The sequence below is a fragment of the Calliphora vicina genome, chromosome 2 (genome assembly GCF_958450345.1).
Source record: "Calliphora vicina chromosome 2, idCalVici1.1, whole genome shotgun sequence".
NCBI classification, from domain to species: Eukaryota; Metazoa; Arthropoda; class Insecta; order Diptera; family Calliphoridae; genus Calliphora; species Calliphora vicina.
In genome coordinates, this window is record NC_088781.1 from 113,398,117 (window position 1) to 113,424,786 (window position 26,670).

The 26,670-nt window shown below is 30.7% G+C and overlaps 2 protein-coding genes across 2 annotated transcripts; both read right to left on the reverse strand.

Annotated features, from left to right (window-relative positions):
- Positions 1 to 2,323: 2,323 nt before the first annotated feature.
- On the reverse strand, positions 2,324 to 7,660 carry LOC135950792 (uncharacterized). The gene has a single exon (XM_065500319.1). It carries the CDS (start codon positions 7,658 to 7,660, stop codon positions 2,324 to 2,326), a length of 5,337 nt encoding a protein of 1,778 aa, XP_065356391.1.
- Positions 7,661 to 20,776: 13,116 nt separating this feature from the next.
- Positions 20,777 to 24,433, reverse strand: CPT2 (Carnitine palmitoyltransferase 2). Its single transcript, XM_065500676.1, has 5 exons — positions 24,302 to 24,433; positions 23,851 to 24,241; positions 23,034 to 23,762; positions 21,399 to 22,196; positions 20,777 to 21,290 (listed from the first exon to the last, which is right to left on the reverse strand). The coding sequence occupies exons 2-5, from the start codon at positions 24,222 to 24,224 to the stop codon at positions 21,158 to 21,160; spliced, it is 2,034 nt and encodes a 677-aa protein (XP_065356748.1). The 5' UTR covers positions 24,225 to 24,241; positions 24,302 to 24,433; the 3' UTR covers positions 20,777 to 21,157.
- Positions 24,434 to 26,670: the final 2,237 nt, after the last annotated feature.

Consider the following 26,670-nt stretch of genomic DNA (forward strand, 5'->3'; position numbering starts at 1 on the left):
TATCACTTTAACAGAAACCTTATTATATGTGGAAGACAACATTTAAAAAAATGCATTTTTCAGTTTTTGTAAAAATTTTGCCATTAAATAATTACTTTTGCAATTTAATTTTAAAAAATCGAAATGTGTACCTAATTGTTGTTGTAATAAGATACAAAAGACAAAAATTGGTTAAAAAATGTTAAAGTTATTAAAAAATCGCCAGGCCATTAACGTGTCTCAGGCCACTAGAACAAGAAATGTTGAAACAAAATTAACATATTTTGAGAAATATCAAAATAAAAGCTTATTTTTACTTAAAATATGTCCATATATACTTGAGTTTTTGTCTTCGTAGGATACCGTTAATCTATTCTTAGGTATGAACAAAAAAATAAAATTTTTTTAACGGCAGTTTCAAAACTCCATTTTCAAATTTTTAAAAATTTTGTTAAACAAATTTCAGAATTTTTTGATCATCACATTCGGATTTATTGAGAACATAATGGGGAATAAAAATATGCAAAAATTATGGAAATATCTCCCATAGTTTTTCCGTACCTGCGATTTAAATTTTGCGAGAAAAACTAATTTTTTTGGCCATATCTTGGTGAATGAGTCGAATTTTCTTACTGTTGTGATTTTTAAATAAACGCTATTCAGGATATTATAGTCCAGATAATTCTAAATATAGTCTTAAATCGTAAAGGTCAAATGTCAATTTTTTCCATATTTGGAATTTCTCATGGAAAGATACCGAAATGCTATATGTTATATGATGAAACTTAAGAAAAATATAACACAAAGTCTAGTAATCGGCCCAAAAATATATACCATTTCGCTATTTTTCCATGAGAAATTCCAAATATTGAAAAATATGACCTTTGACCTTCTTGATTTAAGACTAGTCAATTGCATGGACTATAATATTCTGAATAGGTTTTACTTAAAGTTTATAACAGTAAGGAAATACGACACATTCACCAAAATATGTTCAAAAAATTAGTTTTTCTCTAATTTTTCCCCTTGTAAATGCACCTCAAAACAAAATCGCAAGTCGGCACGGGTTGCAATCATGATAGAAAGACAAAATTTCATATTTAACTATAGTTTTATATATATAAAAAAAATAGAGGGTATGCGTTCCAAAATTCCAAAAAAAAAAGTTTGGCTTATAAGGGACACACTAGTATATATGCTTTCTTATTATATAAAACCACACAATTTCTTAAGCTACATTTACACTTTTTGTGTAATAATTTGAGTTGTATATTTCTATTATTCAGTGTATCTGTTCGTCAGCCAAGTGAGAACTATTTTCATGATGTAAAGCAGCGAGCTGCAGTGAGCTCTCTTGTTTTTGTTTTCACATATACGCAAGCACACACATTGTATAAAAACAGTCAGTCTCGCATGATCATCAGTGTTGCCAGAAAATGAATTTCAAAATATGCTAAAACTTGAAAATCTAAGTGCTAAAATGTTCTACAGAAGAAAAAAAAAGTGCTAAATTTTTTCAATGTAACAATACAATTTTTATTTCAAATGTTACAAATATAAATTAAAGTTTTTTCTAATTTTGTTCATAACAATTGTTGACTTGTTTTAATAGATTACATTTCATATCGCTACCTTAATATAGAAAGGCCCTAACTAACATTTTCATTACTGTACAGGAGAAGAAAACAACTCAATAAAACTTAAATTTCTGTAGTTGTGATTTTTTTTAACACAAAATTTTATGAAGGTTGTACGAGATTTTAACTTTTCTTAAGTTAAAATTACTTTAATTTTAGTTTAAACGGAATGAAACACCTTATTTTCATATGTAGGGTATTTATTCAACCGTTATTTTATTTATTAAAGACTAAATTAAAGTATAACAAGACAATTTGTTCTTAAATTCTTCTGCTAGCAGCGAGGCAGTAAACGCAAGTGAAGTTCAATAATACTTTAATATAAAAAAGAACCCCAAAAAAGTGCGTAATGATATTTAAATATAGCTTACGCATATTACATATTAACATACGTACATACATACATGCATACATAATATAAAAGTGCGTGAGCAAAAAACCAGTATTTTTCTTATTTCTTTTAATGCATTTACTTTGATGAGAGCAAATAAATTCTCATGTAAGTAGATTTAAATAGAACTACCAACATTTAATAAATAACTGCGTATGCTTTAATGTGCATTGTTCACACTAGCCATGGAATTAAAAATAAGAAAAATAACTTAATTATTTAAAAGAAGAAAAATAATAAATGTATGAAATAAAATTACTAAAGATTATAATTAAAGTTGTTCACCAACATTCTCCCCCACTAAGGACGACAGTGCTTAAACCGAGGAAGAATCATCATCAGCAATATTTTTAGGATTGTAACCGTTCTCTAAGGCATCAAAACAATCATTTGTGGGCAAAAGGGCAATTTTAGAAATTGGCCGTTTAAACATTTTTCTGTTTGAAAATAGAGTCACCACCCTTACACAACCGTCCTTGCCGGGATGGATGTCTTGGATACGAGCAAGCGGCCATTCTCCAGGAGCACCTCTTTCATCAAATACGACCACTAAATCACCAATTTTAGGGTTTTGTGTTATTTTGAGCCACTTGGGCCTAGCTTGAAGTCGACACAACCATTCGTTAGACCAACGTCGCCAAAAATTCTGCTTCAGCTTTTCAACGGTTTTCCATCTATTTAATCGGTCAATGTTGACATCCAATAAATCTTCTTCAGGTACGCAAAGAGTAGGTTCTCCAATCAGGAAATGAGCTGGAGTGAGCGCATTACAGTCAGATGGTTCTGAGTTTAGAGGGCACAAGGGTCTGGAATTTAAACAGCTCTCAATCTGAGCTAAAAGCGTGGTAAGCTCCTCAAATGTTAAAATACGATTTTGCATCACTCTCTTTAAATGGTGTTTCGTAGACTTCACGCCGGCCTCCCAAAGACCACCAAAGTTTGGAGAGGCTGGAGGTATAAAATGCCATTTTGTACCATTTTTGGCAAGACGGTCGCTTATTTCATCTGGGATCGATGATTTGCTGCGATTGTAAAGAATTTGTAGCTCCTTATTAGCTCCAACAAAGTTTGTGCCACAGTCTGAATACAGGTCAGTACAAGGACCACGACGGGACACGAAACGCCTAAAAGCTGCCAAAAATGCATCGGTTGACAAGTTAGTAACTGCTTCCAAATGTAGCGCTTTTGTAGCCATGCATATGAACAAACAAATGTAGCCCTTTGTAGTTACCGAGTTTCTTGCAGTAGATTGTTTTATAACTATCGGGCCCGCATAATCGACACCACTGTGCTTAAACGGGCGCGCAGGCTTAAGACGAACACTAGGTAGGTTTCCCATCATCTGCTGTGCTGCTTTTGAGTTATATTTGAAACATGTTATACATTTTCTCAAGATGCGTTTAGCTACACTTCTACTTGATATTATCCAATATTCTCGTACGACATAAGCTTGCATTTGGATCAAACCGCCATGCAACGTTTTGATGTGGGCATCTAGAAATAAGAGATTATTCAAAGGATTTTGCTTCTTAAGTAAAATTGGGTGTTTGGAACAATAATCAAGGTCAGAGTTTTGAATTCTACCACCAACTCTAAGTATTTGAGAAGAATCAAAAAATGGGCACAGTTGTGCTAAAGCGCTGTTTTTTATAATTTGACCTTTCTTTTGAAGTTCAGAAATTTCTTGTGGAAAATCCACTTCTTGCGAAAGTTTAACAAGTCTTAAACGAGCAAATTTTAGCTCTTCGGTTGAGAGAAACCCTGTCATCTTACCGTTACCATTAATTTGTGATTTTTTATTGTTTTGAGTATTGTTTTTAAAACGAAAAATGTATGCAGTAACGCGTATTAATTTGCAAAGGGAAGAAAATCTTGTTAATAATTCTGGATATTGTTTTACGTCTGCTACAATCGAGTGCATATTTAAAGTTGGGTCAGTAGAAATATCATCGGTTTCATTCAGATTTAGTTTAGGTTGTTTTGGCCAATTTTCTGAAGGTTCAGTTAGCCATTTAGGGCCATGCCACCATAGTTCATGTTCAACCAATTCATTCGACGATATGCCACGGGAAGCGCAGTCAGCAGGATTTTCACGTGTAGATATGTATCGCCATTGAGAAGTATGAGATCTGCGTTGGATTTCTGCAACTCTGTTTCCAACATATACGGGCCACCTAGACGATTGACCGCGAATCCAAGAAAGTACTGTTGTGCTATCAGTCCAATAAAAAACATTTGAAATTTCTTGATCAAGCGAAGAGGTTATTCGATCTACTAATTTAGCCAATAAAGTTGCACCACATAATTCCATTCGAGGTATAGTTAATCGCTTTATAGGACCCACTTTAGTTTTCGCTTGGATTAAATACACTTTTGTACCAAAATCAGAAATTGTCTTAGCATAAACAGCAGCCGCGTATGCCAACTTAGATGAATCGGAAAAGCCGTGAATTTCAACCGTAGCCCCTCTATATGTTCCGATCCAACGAGGAATTTTAATTTGTTCAAGAAATTTTAAGTTTTTACGATATATTAACCATTTTTTCTCCAAAGCTTCAGGCAAGCGATCATTCCATTCAATGCCAAGCAACCACAAATTTTGAAATTCAATTTTTGCAAGAATTGTAGTAGGGACAAGCCAGCCTATAGGATCATAAAGTTTTGCTGCATCTGAGAGCAAACTTCTTTTCGTAACTACCGATGTATTTTCGAAATTAATTTTAAATGAAAAGCAGTCGTCTACCGTGTTCCATTCAAGTCCAAGAGCTTTCACCGTATTAGGTTGATTTAGTTCAAATATATCTGATTTTTCTCTGTAGTCCACAGGAATCAATTCTAGCAATTCTTTTGAGTTTGTTGTCCATTTGCGCAAATTAAACTTGCCTTCATTAAGCAGACTGCATAATTGAGTATGCAAATGGTAAGCTTCTGATAGACTATCAGCTCCAGAAATTACGTCATCGACATAAGTATCTGAATTGAGCACGCTACAGGCCAATGGGTATTTTTCCTTTTCATCCAACGCTAATTGTTGTAAAACCCTTATCGAAAGAAATGGAGCGGGTGTTGTACCATAAGTAACCGTTGCGAGCTTGTAAATTGATATCTCTTCAGAGCCACTATTTCTCCACAAAATTTGTTGAAACCTTTGTTGTTCCTGTACCACAAGTATTTGTCGAAACATTTTTTCCAAATCTGCCCGAAATCCAATTTTAAATCGTCTCCACCGATTTATAATTGTTGGTAAATCATTTTGTAATGCAGGACCAGCTACCAGTTCCTCATTCAACGAAGATTGAGCAGACCTCTTACAGCTACCATCGAAAACAACCCTTAATTTAGTAGTAGAACTACTTTCTCTTAACACACCATGATGAGGCAAAAAGAACCCATTTCTATTCAAATCACGTGGATAAATTCCGACTTTTTCCATATGTCCAAGACGTTCGTACTCTTCCATAAACTCTGTATAAAGTTTTCCAAAGTTCTTATTTAATTTACATTTCGTTTCAACATTCTTCAAACGAGAAAGTGCTGCATAGTCTGTATGTGCAAAGACTGGAAGTGGGAGGCCCTTAAGCAGTGATTTAAATGGTAGTGATACGGTATAACGTCCAGAAGAATTACGGGACGTAGTATTTTTGAAATGTTGTTCACAGAGGATTTCTTCTTCCGTTAAAACCTTTTTCTCCAACAATTCTTCCTGTTCCCAAAAGGACTGCAATTGTTTATCTAGTGAACAAACATTTACTGTGATAGTGTGCTGATATGAGTTATCAGGGGAAGGGCCAGAAACTATCCACCCAAAATGTGTAAATTGCAAGAACAAACCATCGTTAAATTTATGTTGCTGAGGTAATACGATATCTCCGTATACATCACCTCCGAGTAAAAGGTCAACTTCACCAGGTTTCGAAAAAGAAGGATCAGCTAAAGAAAATTTCTTCAAATCAGGTAATAATTTTTCGTTTATAGCCATAGGTTGATATGCCGTTATTTTCGATAAAACCAAAGCCTCACAATCGATTTTAAAATTGGTTTCAATTCTTGAGAAAATAGAAAAATTAACATAATTCTTTGAAATCGTGGGTTGACTTCCACCAACTCCGCAGATTTCAACAAAGTTTCTTTTGTAAGATAAGTTTAAGGCATCAGCAGCCTTTTTAGTGATAAATGTAGCCTGAGCACATTGATCAAGAAGAGCACGCAAAACAAAATCACCTTGAGCGGTTTTCAGTACTACACGCATCGTAGCTAGAAGAACTTGGGGCCTTTTTCTCCTACTAAATGTTTCACTATTGTCAACGACATGAGCGGTAACGTTTTCAATCACTTGAGAAGACGAGGGTGTATGAGAAGGTGTAGCAGGTTCAGAAGGTGGAGTTTCAGAAGCACGGTTTATGAAATACTCATTATGAACAGTGGTATGGTGGTTTTGTTGACAGACTTGACAACGAGAGTCTACGTGGCATTTGTTACTAAAGTGGCCTGGGGCTAAGCAATTCCGACATATTCGCTTTGAATTCAAAAAATCTCTTTTTTCAGTAGAAGCTAAAGCAGCAAACTTAAAACATTTAAACAAAAGGTGACGCTTATTGCAGCAGGGGCAGTTGGAGTCGGTATTTGTAGAAACAGCATTTACATAACGTCGAAAATTGTTTTTACCTTTATTTTGTTGTTGTGGATTTTTGGGTTTCGAAAAAGATGCATTAGGATTTGATTCAGTCTGATCAGAAATAGTTTCTAATGTTCGAAAGGTTGCTTCCAAAAATTTAAACAAATCTTCAATTGGAGGGATTTGAGTTGAGGCATTAAGCGATTGCTCCCATTCCTTACGTGTCTGAATATCTAGCTTATTAACAGTCATATAAATAAGCATAGCATGTTCGCCTTCGGTGTTTACTTCTAAAGTACGCAGTAGGGCAATACTAGTTCGGGTTGTATCTAAAATCGTCTGAATACTTTTCGAAGAGCCATCCGAAGCAGATATTGAAAATAATTTTTTAAAAATAGTATCAACTATTTTTCTTTTATTGTGATATCTATTCTGTAGAGCGGTCCATGCTAAATTGTAGCTTGAATCCGTTGCTGGATATTCGTTCACGATGTCCAAAGGAGTTCCTTTACAAGAATTTTTTAAAAAACAAAATTTTTGAACATCAGTTAGGCCAGAATTATTATGCACTAACGAAACGAACATGTCCTGATAAGACATCCAAGTTAGATAATCACCACTAAAAACTGGTAAATCAATTTTCGGTAAACGAGCCTGAAGAGCAAATGTTTCATTTCTAGAATGAGAGGGACCAGCAAACGTACTGGACTGAATTCCAGGAGAACGAGAATGAGAACCAGAAGATTCCATGAAATCAAGCAATTGGCTTTTAAGGGTAAAAAATTCGTCTTGAAATTTATAATAAACATCATCTTTGAAGTACGGAATATTTTCTGTATTAATAGTATTATCACGGACTACGGCGCATAATTGTGTATTCCCGTCTTTAAATTGCAAAAAGTTCGATTCTATTTCATCTAAAACAGATTGTGCTAAACCATGAGTTTTATTCTGTCTCGAATTATATAACCTAGCAGTACGCTGTAAGTTCGAAAATAAATCTTTTTGATCCTCAACAAGATGGTGAATATCCGCCATTTTGTTCAAAACACCTTTGCAATTCTACACGTATTTTATAACATAAAATTTCATGAATACATACAGTTTTCCAGGAACCACAAATAACCACTGATTTCGGTAACAGTAACGCAGAGTTCCAAACCTTATTTAATTAATTTGTTGCAGCAAGTTCCACTTCTCAAAATATCTTCTAAGACCACAAGCAATTGTATCAAAAAGTTCCAGAGCCAAGTTCAAACTTCAAGCGAACAGTTCCAAGGCAATGCGATTCCAAGTCGTTACTCCAATTTACAATCAATTATTCACCAGTCCCGGGTTTCGGCACCAAATAATGTACGAGATTTTAACTTTTCTTAAGTTAAAATTACTTTAATTTTAGTTTAAACGGAATGAAACACCTTATTTTCATATGTAGGGTATTTATTCAACCGTTATTTTATTTATTAAAGACTAAATTAAAGTATAACAAGACAATTTGTTCTTAAATTCTTCTGCTAGCAGCGAGGCAGTAAACGCAAGTGAAGTTCAATAATACTTTAATATAAAAAAGAACCCCAAAAAAGTGCGTAATGATATTTAAATATAGCTTACGCATATTACATATTAACATACGTACATACATACATGCATACATAATATAAAAGTGCGTGAGCAAAAAACCAGTATTTTTCTTATTTCTTTTAATGCATTTACTTTGATGAGAGCAAATAAATTCTCATGTAAGTAGATTTAAATAGAACTACCAACATTTAATAAATAACTGCGTATGCTTTAATGTGCATTGTTCACACTAGCCATGGAATTAAAAATAAGAAAAATAACTTAATTATTTAAAAGAAGAAAAATAATAAATGTATGAAATAAAATTACTAAAGATTATAATTAAAGTTGTTCACCAACAAAGGTCTTCATCCAATTTAATGTTGACACATTTTATTTTATTAATGGTGTATTACGGGATTATCTATCGAAGTATGCAAAAAACTAAATTTTGGAAAAAACGAGTTACGGCGTTTCTATATTAAGGTAACGAATTATTAATTCAAAATTTTTTCTGAAAATAAATTGGGAATAAGAAATTGTAGGTTATTTTATAAAATGTAGTACAAAAATATTTAAATAAATATTTTAATTTTTAAAAATTATATTATATTCAGAATTGAATATTCTTTTATATATGTATTTTACATTAAATATACATATATAGTTTTTTTAAATATACTTTTATATTGAATTTCTGTTTTTGTTTTAAAGAATAAAATAACAAATATTTTTTATAACTTCCATGTTTTAATGAAATAAGATTTTTAATTTATTAATTCATTTACCAATATTATTCGATACAAAAGCTATTAGAATACCTACTGATTATACAAAATAATTAATTGAATGATGATCTTATTTTATTTGCAATATCATTAGTTATATTGTAAGTGTAACAACATGTATTTTCGAATTTCAATCCTTCTCGAATTTGTATTATTGAACTTAACAATTCTGGTTTAATTCGATTACGAATTTTATTTTTAATTAAAGCCATTAAACTAAAAAGTCTTTCAACTTCGGCATTATAAAATGGTGAAATGAGTAATGACAATAGAAAAATATACAATTCTTTAAATAAATTTTCACCGACAGAATTTTTAAAATTATATACTTTGATATATAAGAACACTGATTTTGAATAATATTTATATCAGTTAAACTATACTTGAACTCTTCTAAAATGTTTGTAATTGGGCTCTTTACATGATTTAGGGTATTTGGTATAGAAAACATGGAAATATTTTTTAATATTTTTAGGCAAAAGATTTCTTAGTTGATTAACAAGTTCTTTTAAAAATAAAATGCAAATATTTCGAATTTTCTTCTCATATTCAGTTGATTTTTTTTTAGCTAATACGGAGATGGAATAAAAATTTATCAAAAGAATCTTACAATGTTTAAAAAAAATAACTGTTATTGTTTTCCCTTTTGTTTTTAATTTCTTTAAACAACTGATATAGTTATATATAGTTATACATAGTTATAAAAAAAGGAAGTAAATTTGTGCGTTGTGTTCATTTACTTACCACACCGAAAGAAATTTAGTTGAAATATTAATAAAAGTTAATTTTTATTTCTCCAAAAGCATTTTATGGAGTAAAATATTTTTTGGAAGTAAAAATTTTTACGAGAAAAAAATTTTTTTTATCAAGCAAACAAATTATGCTAAAAAGCATTTAGCATAATTTTTAAAAATTTCAATGCATTTTCAAGAAACAAAATGCTAAATATAGCACTGAAAGTGCTAAAATGGCAACACTGATGAGCATTGATAGAAGCTGGTTGTGTTACGCTTTTATTACTTTGTGCTTTTATGCTTGTTTATTTCCAGCGTTGCCACTCATAAAATATTTTTCCTACCAAATTTCTAATTAAAAACTACCAAAGCCTACCAAATTTAAAATATTTGAGAAATGCTATATGAATTCGTTTGAAAATTAATAGTTAACTTAAAATTATATTATTGCTGCTATAAAATTATCCAGAGGATGAATGGTATTGAAGCAGAGTTTAACACATATTATTATAAAATAAAAGTTTTGAGAGCCCTTTGGCATTTTTCAGCACTACTAAATAAATACACATTTACCTGACTAAACTAAATATTTTAGAAAATGCTATCTTCATATTTTGCAAACATGTAGTTTTATTATTTTGGCTTAACATAAGTAGTTTTTTCGTTATTATTTTAATTATTTTGTTCTTAAAAATACTTCTGTATTCAGAAATATCGTAGCCTACCAAAATACGACAAATATCGGAACAAACCAACCAAACTACCAAAAGTCAATTTGTTAACTTCAAACTACCAATTTTGGTCCAATTGGACCAAAGCGGCAACGCTGTTTATTTCATTATTTCAGCTATTTGTTTTTGTTTTTGCCAGAGAATAATACTCAACTCATACAACTACAATATCTAAAAACTGTAGTGGTGTGAGTTTGCATTTCGCTGATGTAAACTTTACATTTACATTGTAAAGTGAAGTTGGCTCTGAAAATCTAATGTTTTTAGAGACTCAGAAGATTTTAAAATGTATGCTGCTTTTCGATGAGAACTCAGATAGTGTAAAGACAGCTTTATAAATATGTGAACTCCACATTTTAAGTAGAAACGATTTTTGCATATACATAATTTAAGAAATGGAGTTTACAGTGAACGTGCATGTTTCTAATATTTTTTCTTTATGTATCCATCAATGTACATATTTATTTAAAATATTTACAATTTGTATATACGTGGTATTAGGGTACAGTGAAATAACTCCCAATTGAAATAACTCCCAATAAAAATTAAATAATTCACAATCTTAATAAATTAAATAACTCTCAAAAACTTAAATGAAATTACTCCCAATAATTGGAAGTATAATAATAGATAGATTAGTCCCAAAAAATGTAAAATAAATCCCAAAAGAAGTGAAATAATTTCCAATTACGATACAAAAACGGTACTTTGATCTTTTCCCGCTTCTCGACCTTATATACTTGGGAAGAGGGGGAAGAAAATTACAGAATATAAACCTGAACATATTGTAAACACCATGAAAAAGCGACTAGATGGCGTAATTAAACAGAATAGATGACCAACAAAATATTAACTTTTTATTTTCGGTTTTTGGTAATATAAAATATATCGTTATCCGTCAACAGTATACTAATTTTTGACTGTTGTTCCCTTAAATTTTCGACGAAATCAATTTTAATTTTCAAAGTTTTTAAAATAATAAAAGATTAAACTCTAAATTTAATTTTAAGTTTATTTAAACTTATATATTTCTTTCTATGGAAATATGATATTTCACACGTATACGACTTACCAAATAGAATCGAACAAGAGACGCCTACATCTTGGAACTGTAAGAGTGACAATATCCATTATTTTGAAGTTATGAAAGTTCCTATATACATTGAACGACTGCGTTATAAAAGTTTAATACCATTATAATTCGTTATTGTCAACATACATATATAGGCGACAATATCCTCTATTTGTTTAAAAATAATTCCTCTTGTCACCAAGTGTGTTAGAACATGAACCGGTCCATACACCCGATAACATAAACTCATTAACTTTGCTGTCACTTTTTTATTTTTACCATCACTAATTTCCATTACTATTAATTTAATACTAATTGTAATTGACATTTTATTCTATTATTGACAAGGTTAAACTTCCGAGGACATGTTATGTCCAAAATAAGTTAATATTTATACCCTATACCACCATAGTGGGGAGGGTATTATGCGTTTGTGCAGATGTTAGTAAATCCCAAAAATATTAGTCTAACTCCCACCTTAAAGTATACCGATCGACTTAGAATCACTTTCTGAGTCGATTAAACGATGTCCGTCCGTCTGATTGGCTGGCTGGCTGTCCATGTAAACCTTGTGCGCAGAGTACAGGTCGCAATTTTGAAGATATTTCGATCAAATTTGGTACATATTATTTTTTCGACCAAGCCTATTGAAACTGGCTGAAATCGGTCCATTATTTCGCCTAGCCCCCATACAAATGTCCTTCCGAAATTTGACTTTATCGGTCATAAATGTTTAAATAAGTTTTATATATACAAAATTCATGTCACCAAATTCTGTTACGATCGGTTCATAATTAGTCATAGCTCCCATATAGACCCTCTTCCGAAAATCACTTAAACGTGCATAAATCTTCTAAAAATGTTGGTATATACACAAAATTTAACATAAATAAATGTCAGATACATATATAAATTAAACATTTATGACCGATAAAGTCCAATTTCGATAGGACATTTGTATGGGGGCTAGGTGAAATAATGGACCTAGGTGAAATAATGGACCTGGGCCGAAGAAATTATAGTTACCAAATTTGATCGAAATATCTTCAAAATTGCGACCTGTACTCTGCGCACAAGGTTTACATGGACAGCCACTCAGAAAGTGATTCTAAGTCGATGGGTATACTTTAAGGTTGGTGTTAGACCAATATTTTTGGGCGTTACAAACATCTGCACAAACGCATTATACCCTCCCCACTATGGTGGTGTAGGGTATAAAGACCATCAAGAAAAACTTGTTAGTGTGGCTGAAGAGTAAGATCCAAAGTAACTTAAGCGATTTCTGTAATGTTATGGCACAACAATTTGATGGACTGTTATATCTTTTGAGGCTTACTGTTCTATCTTTTGAAGAATAAATTCAATATACTTTGCATTAAGCTTCTCGTTTTGAGAAGATATCAGTACACACGATATTTCCATTACAAAATTTCTGATTTCCGTATAAAGTAAAAATTCAGAATACATATCTAACTAAGCCAGACTTTTTAACTTCTAGTTGGATGCGAAGAGTCTCTCTCTCTGGGCATGGTAGAGACGCTTGCAATCTAACTTAAACAGGTCTTGGAACACCCTTATTGCTTATACAAATAGCAGCTTAAAGTGAATTGTATGATATTCATATTGAATATAAATATTAACTTGCGGTATACAAATTGTGCTCAAAAAACGTACCACCACTCAATGCATTCTAGAAAAACATACAAAGATGATTGCAATTTGCCATATGAAGTCATGCAAAAAATTAAGTATACATATCAAAAGTTATGGAGAAATCTTACAAAAGTTTGTTACTTCAAAAAACGCGGTTTATAAGAAATGTTCTTCTTATTTGGTTTTTAATGTGAACTCAGTTTTGCTTTTCAATTATATGAGATAATGGATATTTTCTTTAAATATAAAACCGTTTTCTCAAGAAGATGCGAAATAGTTGAAAACATTTTAAATAACTAAATTATTAGCTGCAGACAATGTTATTATATTAAAGACATTTTAATGGTTTTTGTGATTTTGATTCGTACAGAAAGTTCTTTCATTTGTTTAGTCTACTTCATTTACTACTCATCCAAGTACTACATTTACTTCTGATTTCATTTGTAATTTACGTCCTTTATATTAATTCTACTTGCCAACCCTTTAGCATTGAATTTAAGCTCAATTTACAATTTAACTGCTGATTTAAATATTTTGCTGTTTCTTTTTCTGTCTGTATAAATCTATTGTTAAACAAGTAAGAAAGTCAAGTCCGACCATATAATACTCTACACTGAGTATATGAGCAAATCATTTTTCTATTAAATTTTCTATTATTTTTTCTCATGAGCAGGACAAGTTTTGTCAATCAAAAAGCTTGAAAAGTAAGCTGGTGATACTCCCTAAATAAAAACGTTCTATTTAGGGAAGACATTTGTTTGGAGGCTGGTAAAATAAAGGACTGATTTCAACCAGTTTCAATAGGCTTCGTCCTTAGGCCAAAAAAGGCCTTTTATAACAAATTTTATCGTTATATCTTCAAAATTGCGACCTGTACTTTGAGACAGACGAACATCGTTAAATTGACTCAGAACGTGAGTCGATCGGCATATTTAAGGTTGGACTAATCATTTTGGGTGTTATAAACATCAGTACAATCACAATATGTCCTCCCCACTATGGTGGTGTAGGGTATAAATATATAGACGCAGCAACATAAAAGAAATTGAATGAGATTTTGTCAAGTGGAATTTATAACTCCATTACAACATTATCAACAGAAATAAATAAAATGAAATCAAATAAAAATTTTAATTGCTAAAATAAATCTCTAGAGTAAATAGAAGAGACCCTTTTTTTATCGAATTTTAAATAACATAAATAACACTCTTATAAAGGTGTAATAAAGACAAACTCTTTTACATTGAACACATCCAGCAGAGCAGAGTGAGATGAGATTCATATACAGCAATCATTGTTAATAAAAAAGTAATAAAATTTTACATAATTTTTTTCTTATATTAATGTTATAAATATCACTTTAAACTATACTTATAGCCATGATTTAGTGCATGTTCTCAAGTATTATACATAGAATAGTATACATTTTATGTTTATTAAACAAACTCTTACAGAATAGAGGTTAAATATCACACGTTTTAAATAAAGGTTTTTATAGAAAATATGTTAAATGAAAAATAATTTAAATTCAATGTTAAAATTTCCCTTTTATGATTAGAAATTCCGAATAAAGTGTAATGTACCGAAATATTCTATTTTTATATCATTTAACTCAATATTGGTGTGAGTATGTTTTCGAAATACATACATTGATTTAACCAACATGTAGAAAAAATTTACAAACTTACAAAAAAAGGAAACAACAATCCTTCATTAAATATGCAAAATAAAAATGAAAATACTCGATTTAGCCATTAAATACTCACACATCAAATGTGCTATACACTGACACATAGCCATCATTCCCAGCTGGAAAAAATTATAGGACTTCCGTTAGTAGGCCTTATAAAAGCCATACTTACACATTCTAATAGATCCGATACTCATTCTACTCTGCCTGCTCTTAGAAGGTGTTCAAGAAGGCCTATGAATCCCCTTCTAATAACAAGTGGTTAAATAAAAATAGTCTACATCAAAAAATAAAAAACTCTGCATCTCTTTGATTAACTCTCTTTACAAAATTTACAACAATAAATTGCTTAATGTGGTTTCTTATTTATTTTTGTTGTTTTTTTAAGTATGTAATCAGAAATTATTATGTTTCAAAAAATTAAACAAACAACTTCATTTTAATTTTTATTTTCATTTTAGATCTTCTAATGAGACTTTAAATAGGTTTTCCATGGTAGACGTTCTATAAAACTTGAAAATGCACGATTTTTCATAGGCCGTCCTTTGATGCCTTATTCTAATGCTTTTTTTCTCTTTTAGGCACTTTATTAGGCCTTCTCATGTAGCCCTATCATAAGACTTTGCAGGCTTTGCAGTAGTCCTACCTTTCTAGGCATTCCATATGACAGTCCTCTACAGGCCTTTCATTAGATCAGTAATATAAGGTTTTGTGCAGGCATAATTAGCCCTTCGAATAGCCCTTCCAAAGTAGACCTTCTAATAGCTCTTCCCAATTAGGCCTTCTAGAAGCCCTTGCAAAGTAGGCCTTCTAGTAGCACTTCTTAAGTAGGCCTTCTCTCAGCCCTCTAACAGCAGCGATTATGCAAGGCCTTGGCTCCCAATGACACGCCGTGTAAAATTTAAATGATTTTGCAATGCGGCTAGAAGTCCTTGTGTCTGCAAAAAAAAGCCTTTAGGAAGGCCTCTTTATTGTATCTTTTTCCCGCTGGGTTTACTTGCACTGATACATTTTCATTAGGACGGCCCTAAATTTATTTTTCATCATCTTAAAAAGAAATTCAGAAAATTTTAACAAAATTGGATAACGTTGCTCATTTTATTTAAAGTTACGAGTTTTGGGTAAAAGTACCCATATTCGGCTGTGCCGAATCTTATATACCCTTCACCAAATTATACTTCAAAATAAAAATTTTAAATATTTTTAGGTAAACAAAATTTATTTTTTTTCATTTTTTGTAAACAATTTTTTTTCGAATTGTTATTTTAAATTTATTTTTTTTTTTTAAATTTAAATATTTTTTTTAATATTTATAAAAAAAAAATGTTGGTGAAAAAGTTGCAAAAGTCTTTGAAATATCTATCATTAGATATCCATATTGTCTATATTAATGACTTAGTAATCCAGATATCCTGGTTTTTTCCTTATATCTCAGCCATTTGTGGACCGATTTTCTCGATTTTAAATAGCAACCGAGCCGGAAGAATTTCGGAGATATTGATGTATGAATCGTGTATGTAAGTTATTTGGAAGTTGATTTCAACAGACAGACGGACATGGATTAATCTACTCCGCTATCTATAAGGATCCAAAATATATATACTTTATAGGGTCGGCAAATTATATTGTGGAAATTACAAACGGAATGACAAACTTATATATACATATGTATACTTTTCTCACGAGGGTGATGGGTATAAAAATACTTATTGAAAAAAATTCAAATTTAAACAAGCAAGAGTGTTATATTCGCTTGTGCCAAATCATGTATACCCACCATCAATATGTGTCAATAAAATATTATTCTGATATAGGGGTTATATGGGGAGTAGGGTCAATTATGGACCGATCCTCACAAAAGTTGGTAGAAAGATTTATGTTTATACAAAATTGTTTATGTCCAATTTTCCATGATATTAATTATTATAAGACAATTATAAATGTTCAATTCATTTTCTGAGGGGACCTTATATAGGGACTATTGACAAAAATTTCCCGATTTACGCCATAATAATTTGTGTAAAATTTTATCAGCATTACCACATAATCAAAATATTCATGGCTGGTCAAATAGTATTCCGGGGACATTTGTATGGGAACTAGATTAAATCAACAGCAAATAAACCTTCTCAACAGAAAGTATTTGTGGAAAATTTCGTCAGCTATATATTTTTGTTTGGGCCATCCTAATATACAAACATACATTCATACACAGTAACAGAGCTATATTCGGCTGTGCCGAATCTTATATACCCTTCACCAAAGTATATCTTAATAAAGGTTTGTGTATTGAAAAAAAACAACAACAAACAAATGTATTTATAAATATATATGTCTTTACTCATGCAAAACACTTCATATACCAACAACATGAAGAAAATCATAAAACCGGGCAATCATACGTATTTACACTACGACTGATCAGTCAAAACCACAAATTGCTTATACATATCTCAGCCATTTATGGACCGATTTTCTCGATTTTAAATAGCAACCGAGCCGGGAGAATTTATTTATTTATTTTTATTTACATAATTATTATTTTCAACAACCTAGCTTATTAGCCATAATCGGTTATAAATTTCTACTTAATAATTAAAAGAATTCCGCAGATATTGATATATGAATCTTGCATGTATGTTATTTGGGGGCTTCGGAAAGTTGATTTCAACACACAGACGGACATGGCTATATCGATTCCGCTATCTATAACGATCCAGAATATATATACTTTATGGGGTCGCAAATGAAAAATGTGGAAATTACAAACGGAATGACAAACTTATATATACCCTTGCCACTCATGGTGAAGAGTATAAAAATAATTAAGAGTAGGCCTAATGCCTTAGTACTTCAATAGTATGTCGTATAATTTCATTGCTTTGAGAATCCACCCTTTACAGAATTAATTCCTTATTTAATAATTCAAGATTTTATTTTTTATACTTTGTAAAAAGACATCCACTCATGAGAAAAAAAATTGCCAAAATGGAGCAGAATTTTTTCTACATACATACAGTGGTGGCCACGAATTTAAGACAAAAATTGTTTGCTAAATTCCACGTGATTTTCAATTATTTTTTCAAATATTTCCACAAATATGTATGCATGAGGACTGTTTTAACACACAAGTGTGTTTTATTCGACTGTGTCAATTCATACATATTCACCACGAACACATACAATTTTTCTACAACTTGACCAAAAAATTGTTTTTTAAATAAACATATTTTCTCACATTTATATCATTATATTTTTATTATAATAAAATATTAGGACCAAATTTCGTATTTTTAGTTCCATTAGTATCGGTCATATCATGTTATTAACAGCGGATGTTCGCTGAGGTGGGTCAACGTATTTCCACATATCTTTGTCCATATATGTTTTACCGATTTTTCCAAACATTTTTCAGAAACTAGAAACATTAATAATAAATTTCATACCCTTAGAGGTCCTTTTATTTTGGCTCTATCGTACTTAAAATTCAGTTGATGAAAAAAATTCAAGTATTTGTCTTAAATTGGTGGCCACCACTGTATATCATTAAATAGTTACATATCACAACGTTTTCATTGTATGTATAGAAAATTCGAGTTTAGAAAAGTTTTGTACATAAATACGTTCGTGAATATATGCATTTATTTGAGTACATATATACATGATTTGTATATAATGTTGTACATTAGACTGACTCATTGAAAAATAATGTTTTGTTATCCCCATAGTAGAAAAATAGAAGGTAGTTTCATTCTCTCTTTATTTTTTCAAATTCTATATCTGACATGCTTAAGGATTTTGAAGTTTTCGTAAAAATAGTAATGCCATATCAATTTCAAATTTTCCCTTTGGGAATACATAATTTTCATTAATTTGAAAATTATTAAAAAAATAGAAAAAATATTTACCCAACAACAACAACAGTTTATGGATATATGTAAAGCTTGCGATGAAGATTTGCCAAAACAGTCAATGGTGTGCTCCGACCATTTAGTTAAAAGTAATATTTCAGTTAAAACAAAGCGTGCGAATTTGGATATGAATGCTGTCCCAATGAACACAACGTAACTTCAAAATACTACTTATTATGTAAACATATTTTGGGATATATATCACCGATTATTACCGATCATAATCCATTAACTATGCACACTGGAGTAGAATCGAAATTATTTGAAAATAAATCTTGTATTTCTAAACGGCGTACCCAAGGAATATTCGAGTTTAAGATTTGAAATGAAGGGCACCTTCGACATGTAAATTTGTTAAACGCGTGCCATTTTTTGTTTTCCATCCGATTTCAAAGACTTTTTATATTTTCTGACAGTGCTCAGCTAGATCTTGAAAATACATTCTTCCGTGTGCTACTTGTCTCTTATAATTAAACCTCCATTTAAATGATATAAAATATTTACATAGTAATAAAAAAAATTAAGAAAATGCAAACATATAAAAATAGTCAACGTGTTTTAATAAGTAATCGAACGTTAGGAATTGAATCAATAACTCCCAACACAACATAATACATTTTTTTTAAATAATAAATTATATTACACATTTTTTGTAAAAAAAATTCTCGAAAATCATAATCATTTTTTTGAATGTGGCAACGCTTTTTATAATGCTCACAAAAAAAGGAAACTTCAAAAAACTTTATTTAAAAAAAAAAAATTTGATTGAAACTACCTTCTATATTTTTATCATGGTTATCCCCAAATATTATGATTATAATGATAACAGTTCGTAACCATTTCCAAAAAAAAAAAAATTTCGTTGGTATTTTTAAAATATTTGTATTTTCTCGCAAAGCATACAACGCTATTTTTGTCATGTCAAAGCTAGTTGTTACCCAGATAATTGGAAAAATTGGAATTACATAGTTCAAAGTGTATTCAATTTTCATTCTAAATGTCTTCCAAAATTTAAACAAATTCCACACATGGTCTCCAATGAGACTATAAAGTAAACCTAATTCCAAGCACTTCGTCATCACTTAAACCCCTGCCTAAACTTCTTATTTGTCATGTAATTTCGGGTAATATCGGTGTATACAAAGTTGCCTCCAGAATACTGTTTCATAAATATGTTGAAGTAGTGCGGAATAAGATTGGAAAGTTGCAAAATTTATGCATTTTAATGCAGTTCAAAATATTTACTAGGGATCTGTAGTTGAATCAACAAGTCGACATTTAAACTTATTTAGATTTTTAAAAAGTCGAAAATTTTCGACTAATCGAATAACGTAATCGATTACTTGACTTTTTCCGACCAAAAGTTCGATTTCGACACTTATTTCATCTCCATACGAAGTGCGTCGCTCTATTGTACATATATAAAGGATTCTTTTTTTACTCTATTGTTATTTACGATGCAATTTAGTGAATACAACAAGGTTTAATACGAGATTGTATTTTTCCCTCCCATTTAGTTTTCCTCAATGATATTCACATACTTTTAGTATATTTTTTTTTATCTACGTTTGCTGAAATGTACTTGAATGTATTCAAATCGATTTTCACATCAATCAACACAACTATTTCGTTTTTATTCTTATTGCTTAATTTTTTTCCGGGTATTTAAAAGAAATTCCTTTTATACATTTTTTTTTGCAGTTGTGGTAGAAATTTTGTGTGAATATTTTCAATTCTACATACGTTGTTTTCACCGATTTTTTTTTTGGTAAGGAGTGTTGTTGGAAATGTATAAAATGTTTATATGCCATACAATGAATTGGCCTTCAACAAAACAGAAAAGTAGGGATATTAGACAATGTGAGTTTTGGAAATAAGTAGAATACTATGAATTTAAAAGAGATTTCGAGGAAACTCTTTCAACTTTTATTATTAAAATATTTATTGAGATCCTATTAATCTTATTTTTACAAACTATTAAACAAAATAGCAGTAATCCTTTTAATAAAAATAACTTTACTTGGTTTAATTAACATTTTAACTAGTTTTCATTTTATTTTTCATATTTTCATAATTGATTTTATAACTTAATCCTGATACACTTTAAAAATATATAAAATAAAAATATAATTAGAAATTTAATCTCTTTAGTAGTGAGCAAAATGCAACCATTAAAATTATAAAAATAAAAGAGCGAGAAAAAAGGATAATGGAATTTTAGAATAAACATGATGTTTTTGAACTTAAGCAAGAACATTTTAGTCTTAAAAGCCGTTTTGTAAACATACATCAACAATACATAAAATCGAAAAAGGTAATGAATGAAATTAATTGCTCAAAAACGCATCAAATGCTTTGGCAAAACAGCAAAACAATTCAAATACAATTACGCACAATTATTTGCTTTCAACAATGACTTTCCGTATAGCATTAAAGGCTTGTTCTAAACTGTTTATAAATTCCTGGCCATTACAACCATTCTCATAGGAGGTAACAATAGCGCCACATTCTTCATTCTGTATGGAATAACTGCAATTAGAAGCAAAGAAATCGGAAATGAAAAGGGAATTATTCACTAAAGGAAAACAATTTCAATTTGAAAAAAAAAAATAAAGGAAAGTTGTTGAAATAACCTACCCAATGCCCAAGCCATCACGTACTACTGGACCAAATGAACCGGCTAACAAAGCATCCGACGATAATGTGGAAGTACTTATAATATTGTAATTAATACGTTTAAAGGCCTCGCTGTTGTAGAACTCCGGCAAAGGTTTATTGTTAATAGCTGCCGTATGCTTTAAGGCAAACAAATGACGATCAAAACCTTGACCCATAGCAGCATCTTTAGTCAACTGGCCATGATATGTAGAACATTGATCGATTAGAGAACGCAAATATTTGGCATCGGAGCCAGTCTTTGAATCTAAAAGACTTTCACAGAACTGTTTGGTGGCATTGGTACAGGGGCGCATAGTTTCAGTGCGTCCATGTTTAAAGGCTGCTGTACTGCAGGACTCATAAGTGCCTACATATTTGTTAAACGCTTGTCTATAGGCCAATTGGAATGACAGCTGCATTATGGAGTCCGGGCTTAAACGATCACGTTTACAGGCATTTTTACTAAGATGAGGATAACGTAACATGTGCATGTTTAAGGGCCTAATGTTTTGTTGATTTCTATTATTGGATTGCTTTACCAATTCTTTAAGTTTATCGTCGATTTCGAAAGTGATTGGGCGTACCATTGAGGTGTCTACTGGATGATTAGTTAAAGAATCAAGATCGTTGGTGCTTAAAAATGGTTTGTTAAGGGTCTCTTTGTAGATCTCATTGAAGTAGCGCAAAACAGCTACACCATCACCCCAGGCATGTTCAAAATTAACAGCAGCCGTACCATCAGCACTTAACAAAATGGAAACGGATTTATCAAACCATCTGGAAAACAAAATTGTATGTATATTATTAGCATAAGAAGTAAGTATTTTCAAAGAAATAAAAAAAACAATAGAATAATACATAAAATAAAATGTATAAGAAAACCATAGAGAATTATACATAGAGCGGAAACTCTCCTGTCAAAATTTAGAAGCTTGTCACGATATTTTGCTGATGCTGGGTTTGTCGCATAAGTTAAGATATCATTTAAATTGTAATAGTTTAATTTGAACGAACGTTTATTTTCTTCTTTTTAGATCTCCTTAAATATTTCGAATATAAATTCGAATTTTCGAACATATTATAAAAAGCCTATATTCGGATACTTTCTTCTTTTTAGAGCTTCTTGAATATTTCTAATACAAATTCGAATTTTCGAACATATTATAAAAATCTTATATTCTGATACTAAGTTGAAATATTTTAAAATTCATGAATTCTTTAAATTTTTTTTAAAAATGTTTAAAATCGACAATGGAAAATGGATGAAATTGACCTGAAATAAAACTATTTTTTAAGAATCCTTATGATTTAGAGATTTTTTTAACAGCTTAAATGAATTTTCGAATATAAATTCAAATTTTCGAACATAAATAAAATTCCGTTGTCATCTGAATTATGAATCATCTAGAGATTACTTTAACAGTGTTAAAAATTTTTCGAACATAACTTCGAACTTTCGAATACAATAATGTTGCGTTCAGTTACAAAGTTAGGCCTAAACTTAAAGCTTTTAAAAGCAGGTCGATTTCATATGAATTTATTTTTCCACCAGATTAGAGATAGACAAAATAAACATGGACTCGGCATAGTCTAGACATCAAAATTATAAATTACCTATTTGTACCCTTTCCGGCCAACAAGTGTTTCAAAACGGGCACTGGGTTATTTTCCTCATACACTGGATCTTCATTTGTATCCAAGCACACACAAAATAGTGCTGAATCCACTTGCTCCGTTAACAAAGAATTATTTAAACCATTCTTAACAATATGCTGCCTTATAGCAGCCCATTCATTACGTTCATCTGCAGTTAGAACTCCCAAAGGAACCTCAGCTGCCGTTTTGGTTTCATCTAGTTTTATCACAGCATTTAAACGAGCCAATATTTCTTTAGCTGGTTCTATGTTACCATTTGCATCGAGCACATCCACCGTATAAATATTACCGCGACGCATAACCATTATATGTTTCGAATGGGGTGACTGCACCAAACGATCCTTTTCCAATTCTGGTATGCGGGAAGTACCAAACAAACGCTCATACTGACTCATATCGAGTGGAAAAGCTTTAAAAGCATATGAGGCATAGGTGGCAATAATTTGTGGTGCTATGCGCATCCAACGGCGGTATTTTTCATTATCAGTCTTTTTGGGATTTAAATGGAAGACCTCAGGTTCGAGAACTCCATCTTGTAGGGAACGCCAAAAGCGCAAAGAACTTATGATGAGATTGGCAGCCCTAACCGTTTGATGTTGATACTGAGGGCGGGTGTCATTTTTCATCACCAACAAGGGGTTGTAGTTTAGGGGCAGGGGTACGCGATCACGCAAATACATATTGAACCTAATGGGAAATAAATTTTTCAATTAATATTAGTTGTATTTAAAATGTTAAAACTGTTGTAAGTTAAATTAATTGTTGATTTATTTACCATGGTTCCGATATATAACTGGTATGTTTATTAGCCTCATCTTTTATCTTCAACATTGCATTCAAATCAGCCGCTTCATTCATGCGAAACTTCTCCACAACTTGTTGCGTTTCTATGAATTCATCCGCACTCGTTATGGGTTGTACGGCCGCCAAAAAACGTTCACAACTCTTGTCCACCAAAGGTATTGGCAGGCGAGGTAAAGATTTCTGGAAATACAGTGTTGGTAATTTGGAACGTTGCAAGTATTGATAAGAATCCGATTGGCTAGATGATTCAGTAGCCATAGATCTCAACAAAACTGGCAATTGTCTATTATTTCCCCGGGTAATGCCCAGCATTTGTGTGGAGGCATACAGTTGACCACGTACCATTATGAGGTTTTTTATTACTGAAATGAAATTCACATTAAATTTGTAATAATAATTCTTAAAAATTCATTTTAAATTACCTTATTTTAACTTTGTAACTTAAAAAGAAATGACTGCAACTGTGGCAGCTTAAAAAGAAAATAGCAACTAACAAATAAAATAATACAAAGTCCAATTTGTTTGTTGAAAAATAAGCAAAAACAAAAAACAGGTCACACAAAAAATAAATATAAACAACAACAAATACAAGAGATAGCAAACATCTGTTGGTTTTTTGTTTTGTTTAGTCATTCGCTTTGTTTTACTCTCTCCCTTTTTGTGAGCTCATTCTCCATACAGCTGTGTGTAAATGTTGCCATACTACAGACATATGTATACGTTGAACATTGATCGATTTTTCCATTCTATTACAATTTTAAAGAAATAATTACAACAAATAAACCGTATTATTAAAATTAACATGAAAATTATTATAATTTTTGTAATGAATTCTTAAGAATTATATTTAGCTTGTTGTTATTTATTTTTATGATGCATTTTTTTTAAATAGAAATGTTTTGAAAGCAAGAAATGTTTATAAAAATATGTAAAATTTTGAAAAATTAGTTTTATAAGATTTAAATAGTTTTATAAAAATAAATAAAATGAATTAGTTAAAATACAACATTTTAATCATTCTTATAAGAAATATTAATTAATGTTTTTAACATTTGTTTTGAAGAATAGTTAACAAAGGTGATATGTTTAGTGAGATATTTGAGACATAAATTTGCTTAATTTGTTTTAATTAAACAATAGAATTTATCAAGGTCTATTAATAGACCTTGGAATTTATTGATTTTATACCGATTAAAACTACGACAATCAAATGTCAGTATTAAATTCATTAAATGAAATGAATTCAATTATTTTTTTTATAGATTTCAAGTCAAATAGAAAAAAAATATGCAGAAAAATAAAATTTCTACATAAAATAAATCATTTAGATAATGAAATAATGATTTTTCAATAATGATTTTATAAAGATGACGTATTCAAACATTTTTGGAGGTTTAAAGAATTTTCATAACTGGTAAGTCATACTTAGACCTAATTATTTTGATCTCAACTTCTCCGATGATTCCTATATCTACATTTCCGTTACTGGACTATTGCTGGAAGCCGAAAGGAGCTGAATTTTAATCCAAAACGAGGCCAACTTGGAATATATTCCAATATCTTTTGAGTGGAGAATTATCTATGTTTATTTCACAAAATCCTAATTATTTTTGTTTTTAAAATCTTAAAATCGTTCAAATCAATTTTTATATAAAGCATTACTGTTTGGATCTATTAATATGTATACCTTTATATACAATTTATTTATTTACATTTATAATCAATCATAAAAGTGATTGATTTGATTAAAATTTAGTTTGAAATGGAATTTGTTGAAACTTTCTATTTAATAAAATTGAAAATTAGTTCAATAAAATGTATTAATTTTAATGAAATTAATATTTTGATGATTCAAATAAATTTTGAATTTGCTTCAATCAATTAAATTAAATAAACTTCCTTTTTTTCAATGACATTTTTTTTTTAAAAAAATTTCAAATTTAATTTTTACTGTTGACAGTTTGGTGCACCAAGCCAATATAAATATCGCTGTATGCATACAGCTTGTATTTATATTAAAACTGTAGACGAAATTTGCAACAAAAGTTGAAAATTAATGCGCATGTCCAAAAAATAGTAGACTTTTTTGTTGACAAAGCAGTACTTAAGCATATGTTTCAAGTTTCAAGTTTCATATTTATTGTCCCATTTTAATTCTTTACATAAATTCAGTTCATCTTACTAAACTAAAACATTCAATTCAATCATATTCCTTACATACTAATGGTATTAAACAGGAACTTTAATATTGTATATATATATATAGCATTGCCATGTCCCTCATTCAACATTCCTATTCAATCTCATAAATTCCCCAAAAAAGGGATTAAAAAGGGGATACATTCAAGTTCTTATAAGCTAAATTAACATAAAAACTTACAGCTAAAAATACTTACAAACTACATAACTAAGGCTAGGAATATATTGAAAATATTTACAAAAGATTAAAGATATAAGGAAGATATTTACAAAAGATTAGAGATAGAATATTTACAAAATGCCACTTTATTGGGCAGTATTATATACTGTATTACTAATATCTAGAGTGTGAATCCTCCTGTGGTAAAATAGGAGGTCTGCACTCTCATAGAGGAGACCAGCTCCCCTTAGGGTCAATAAGTCCACTGGGGAAAGATATCTACACATCTGAACGGTCTCCAGATTACCCGCCCTAGCAAAACAATCCCTAACAAGCCCGTTGTCCAAGGAACGAGCACCCTCCAAAAATTTCATAGACATCTCCACCATGAAAATATCTATCCTACCAAATTCCACCGCCCTGTAGACAGAC

Coding starts and splice junctions, on each gene's coding strand:
- CPT2 (XM_065500676.1), bottom strand. CDS start 24,224: ATGGTACGTGGTCAACTGTATGCCTCCACACAAATGCTGGGCATTACC. Junction 22,197..23,033: donor GCCGGAAAGGGTACAAATAG/GTAATTTATAAT, acceptor TTTGTTTTCCAG/ATGGTTTGATAAATCCGTTT. Junction 21,291..21,398: donor CGTGATGGCTTGGGCATTGG/GTAGGTTATTTC, acceptor TTCTAATTGCAG/TTATTCCATACAGAATGAAG.
- LOC135950792 (XM_065500319.1), bottom strand. CDS start 7,660: ATGGCGGATATTCACCATCTTGTTGAGGATCAAAAAGATTTATTTTCG.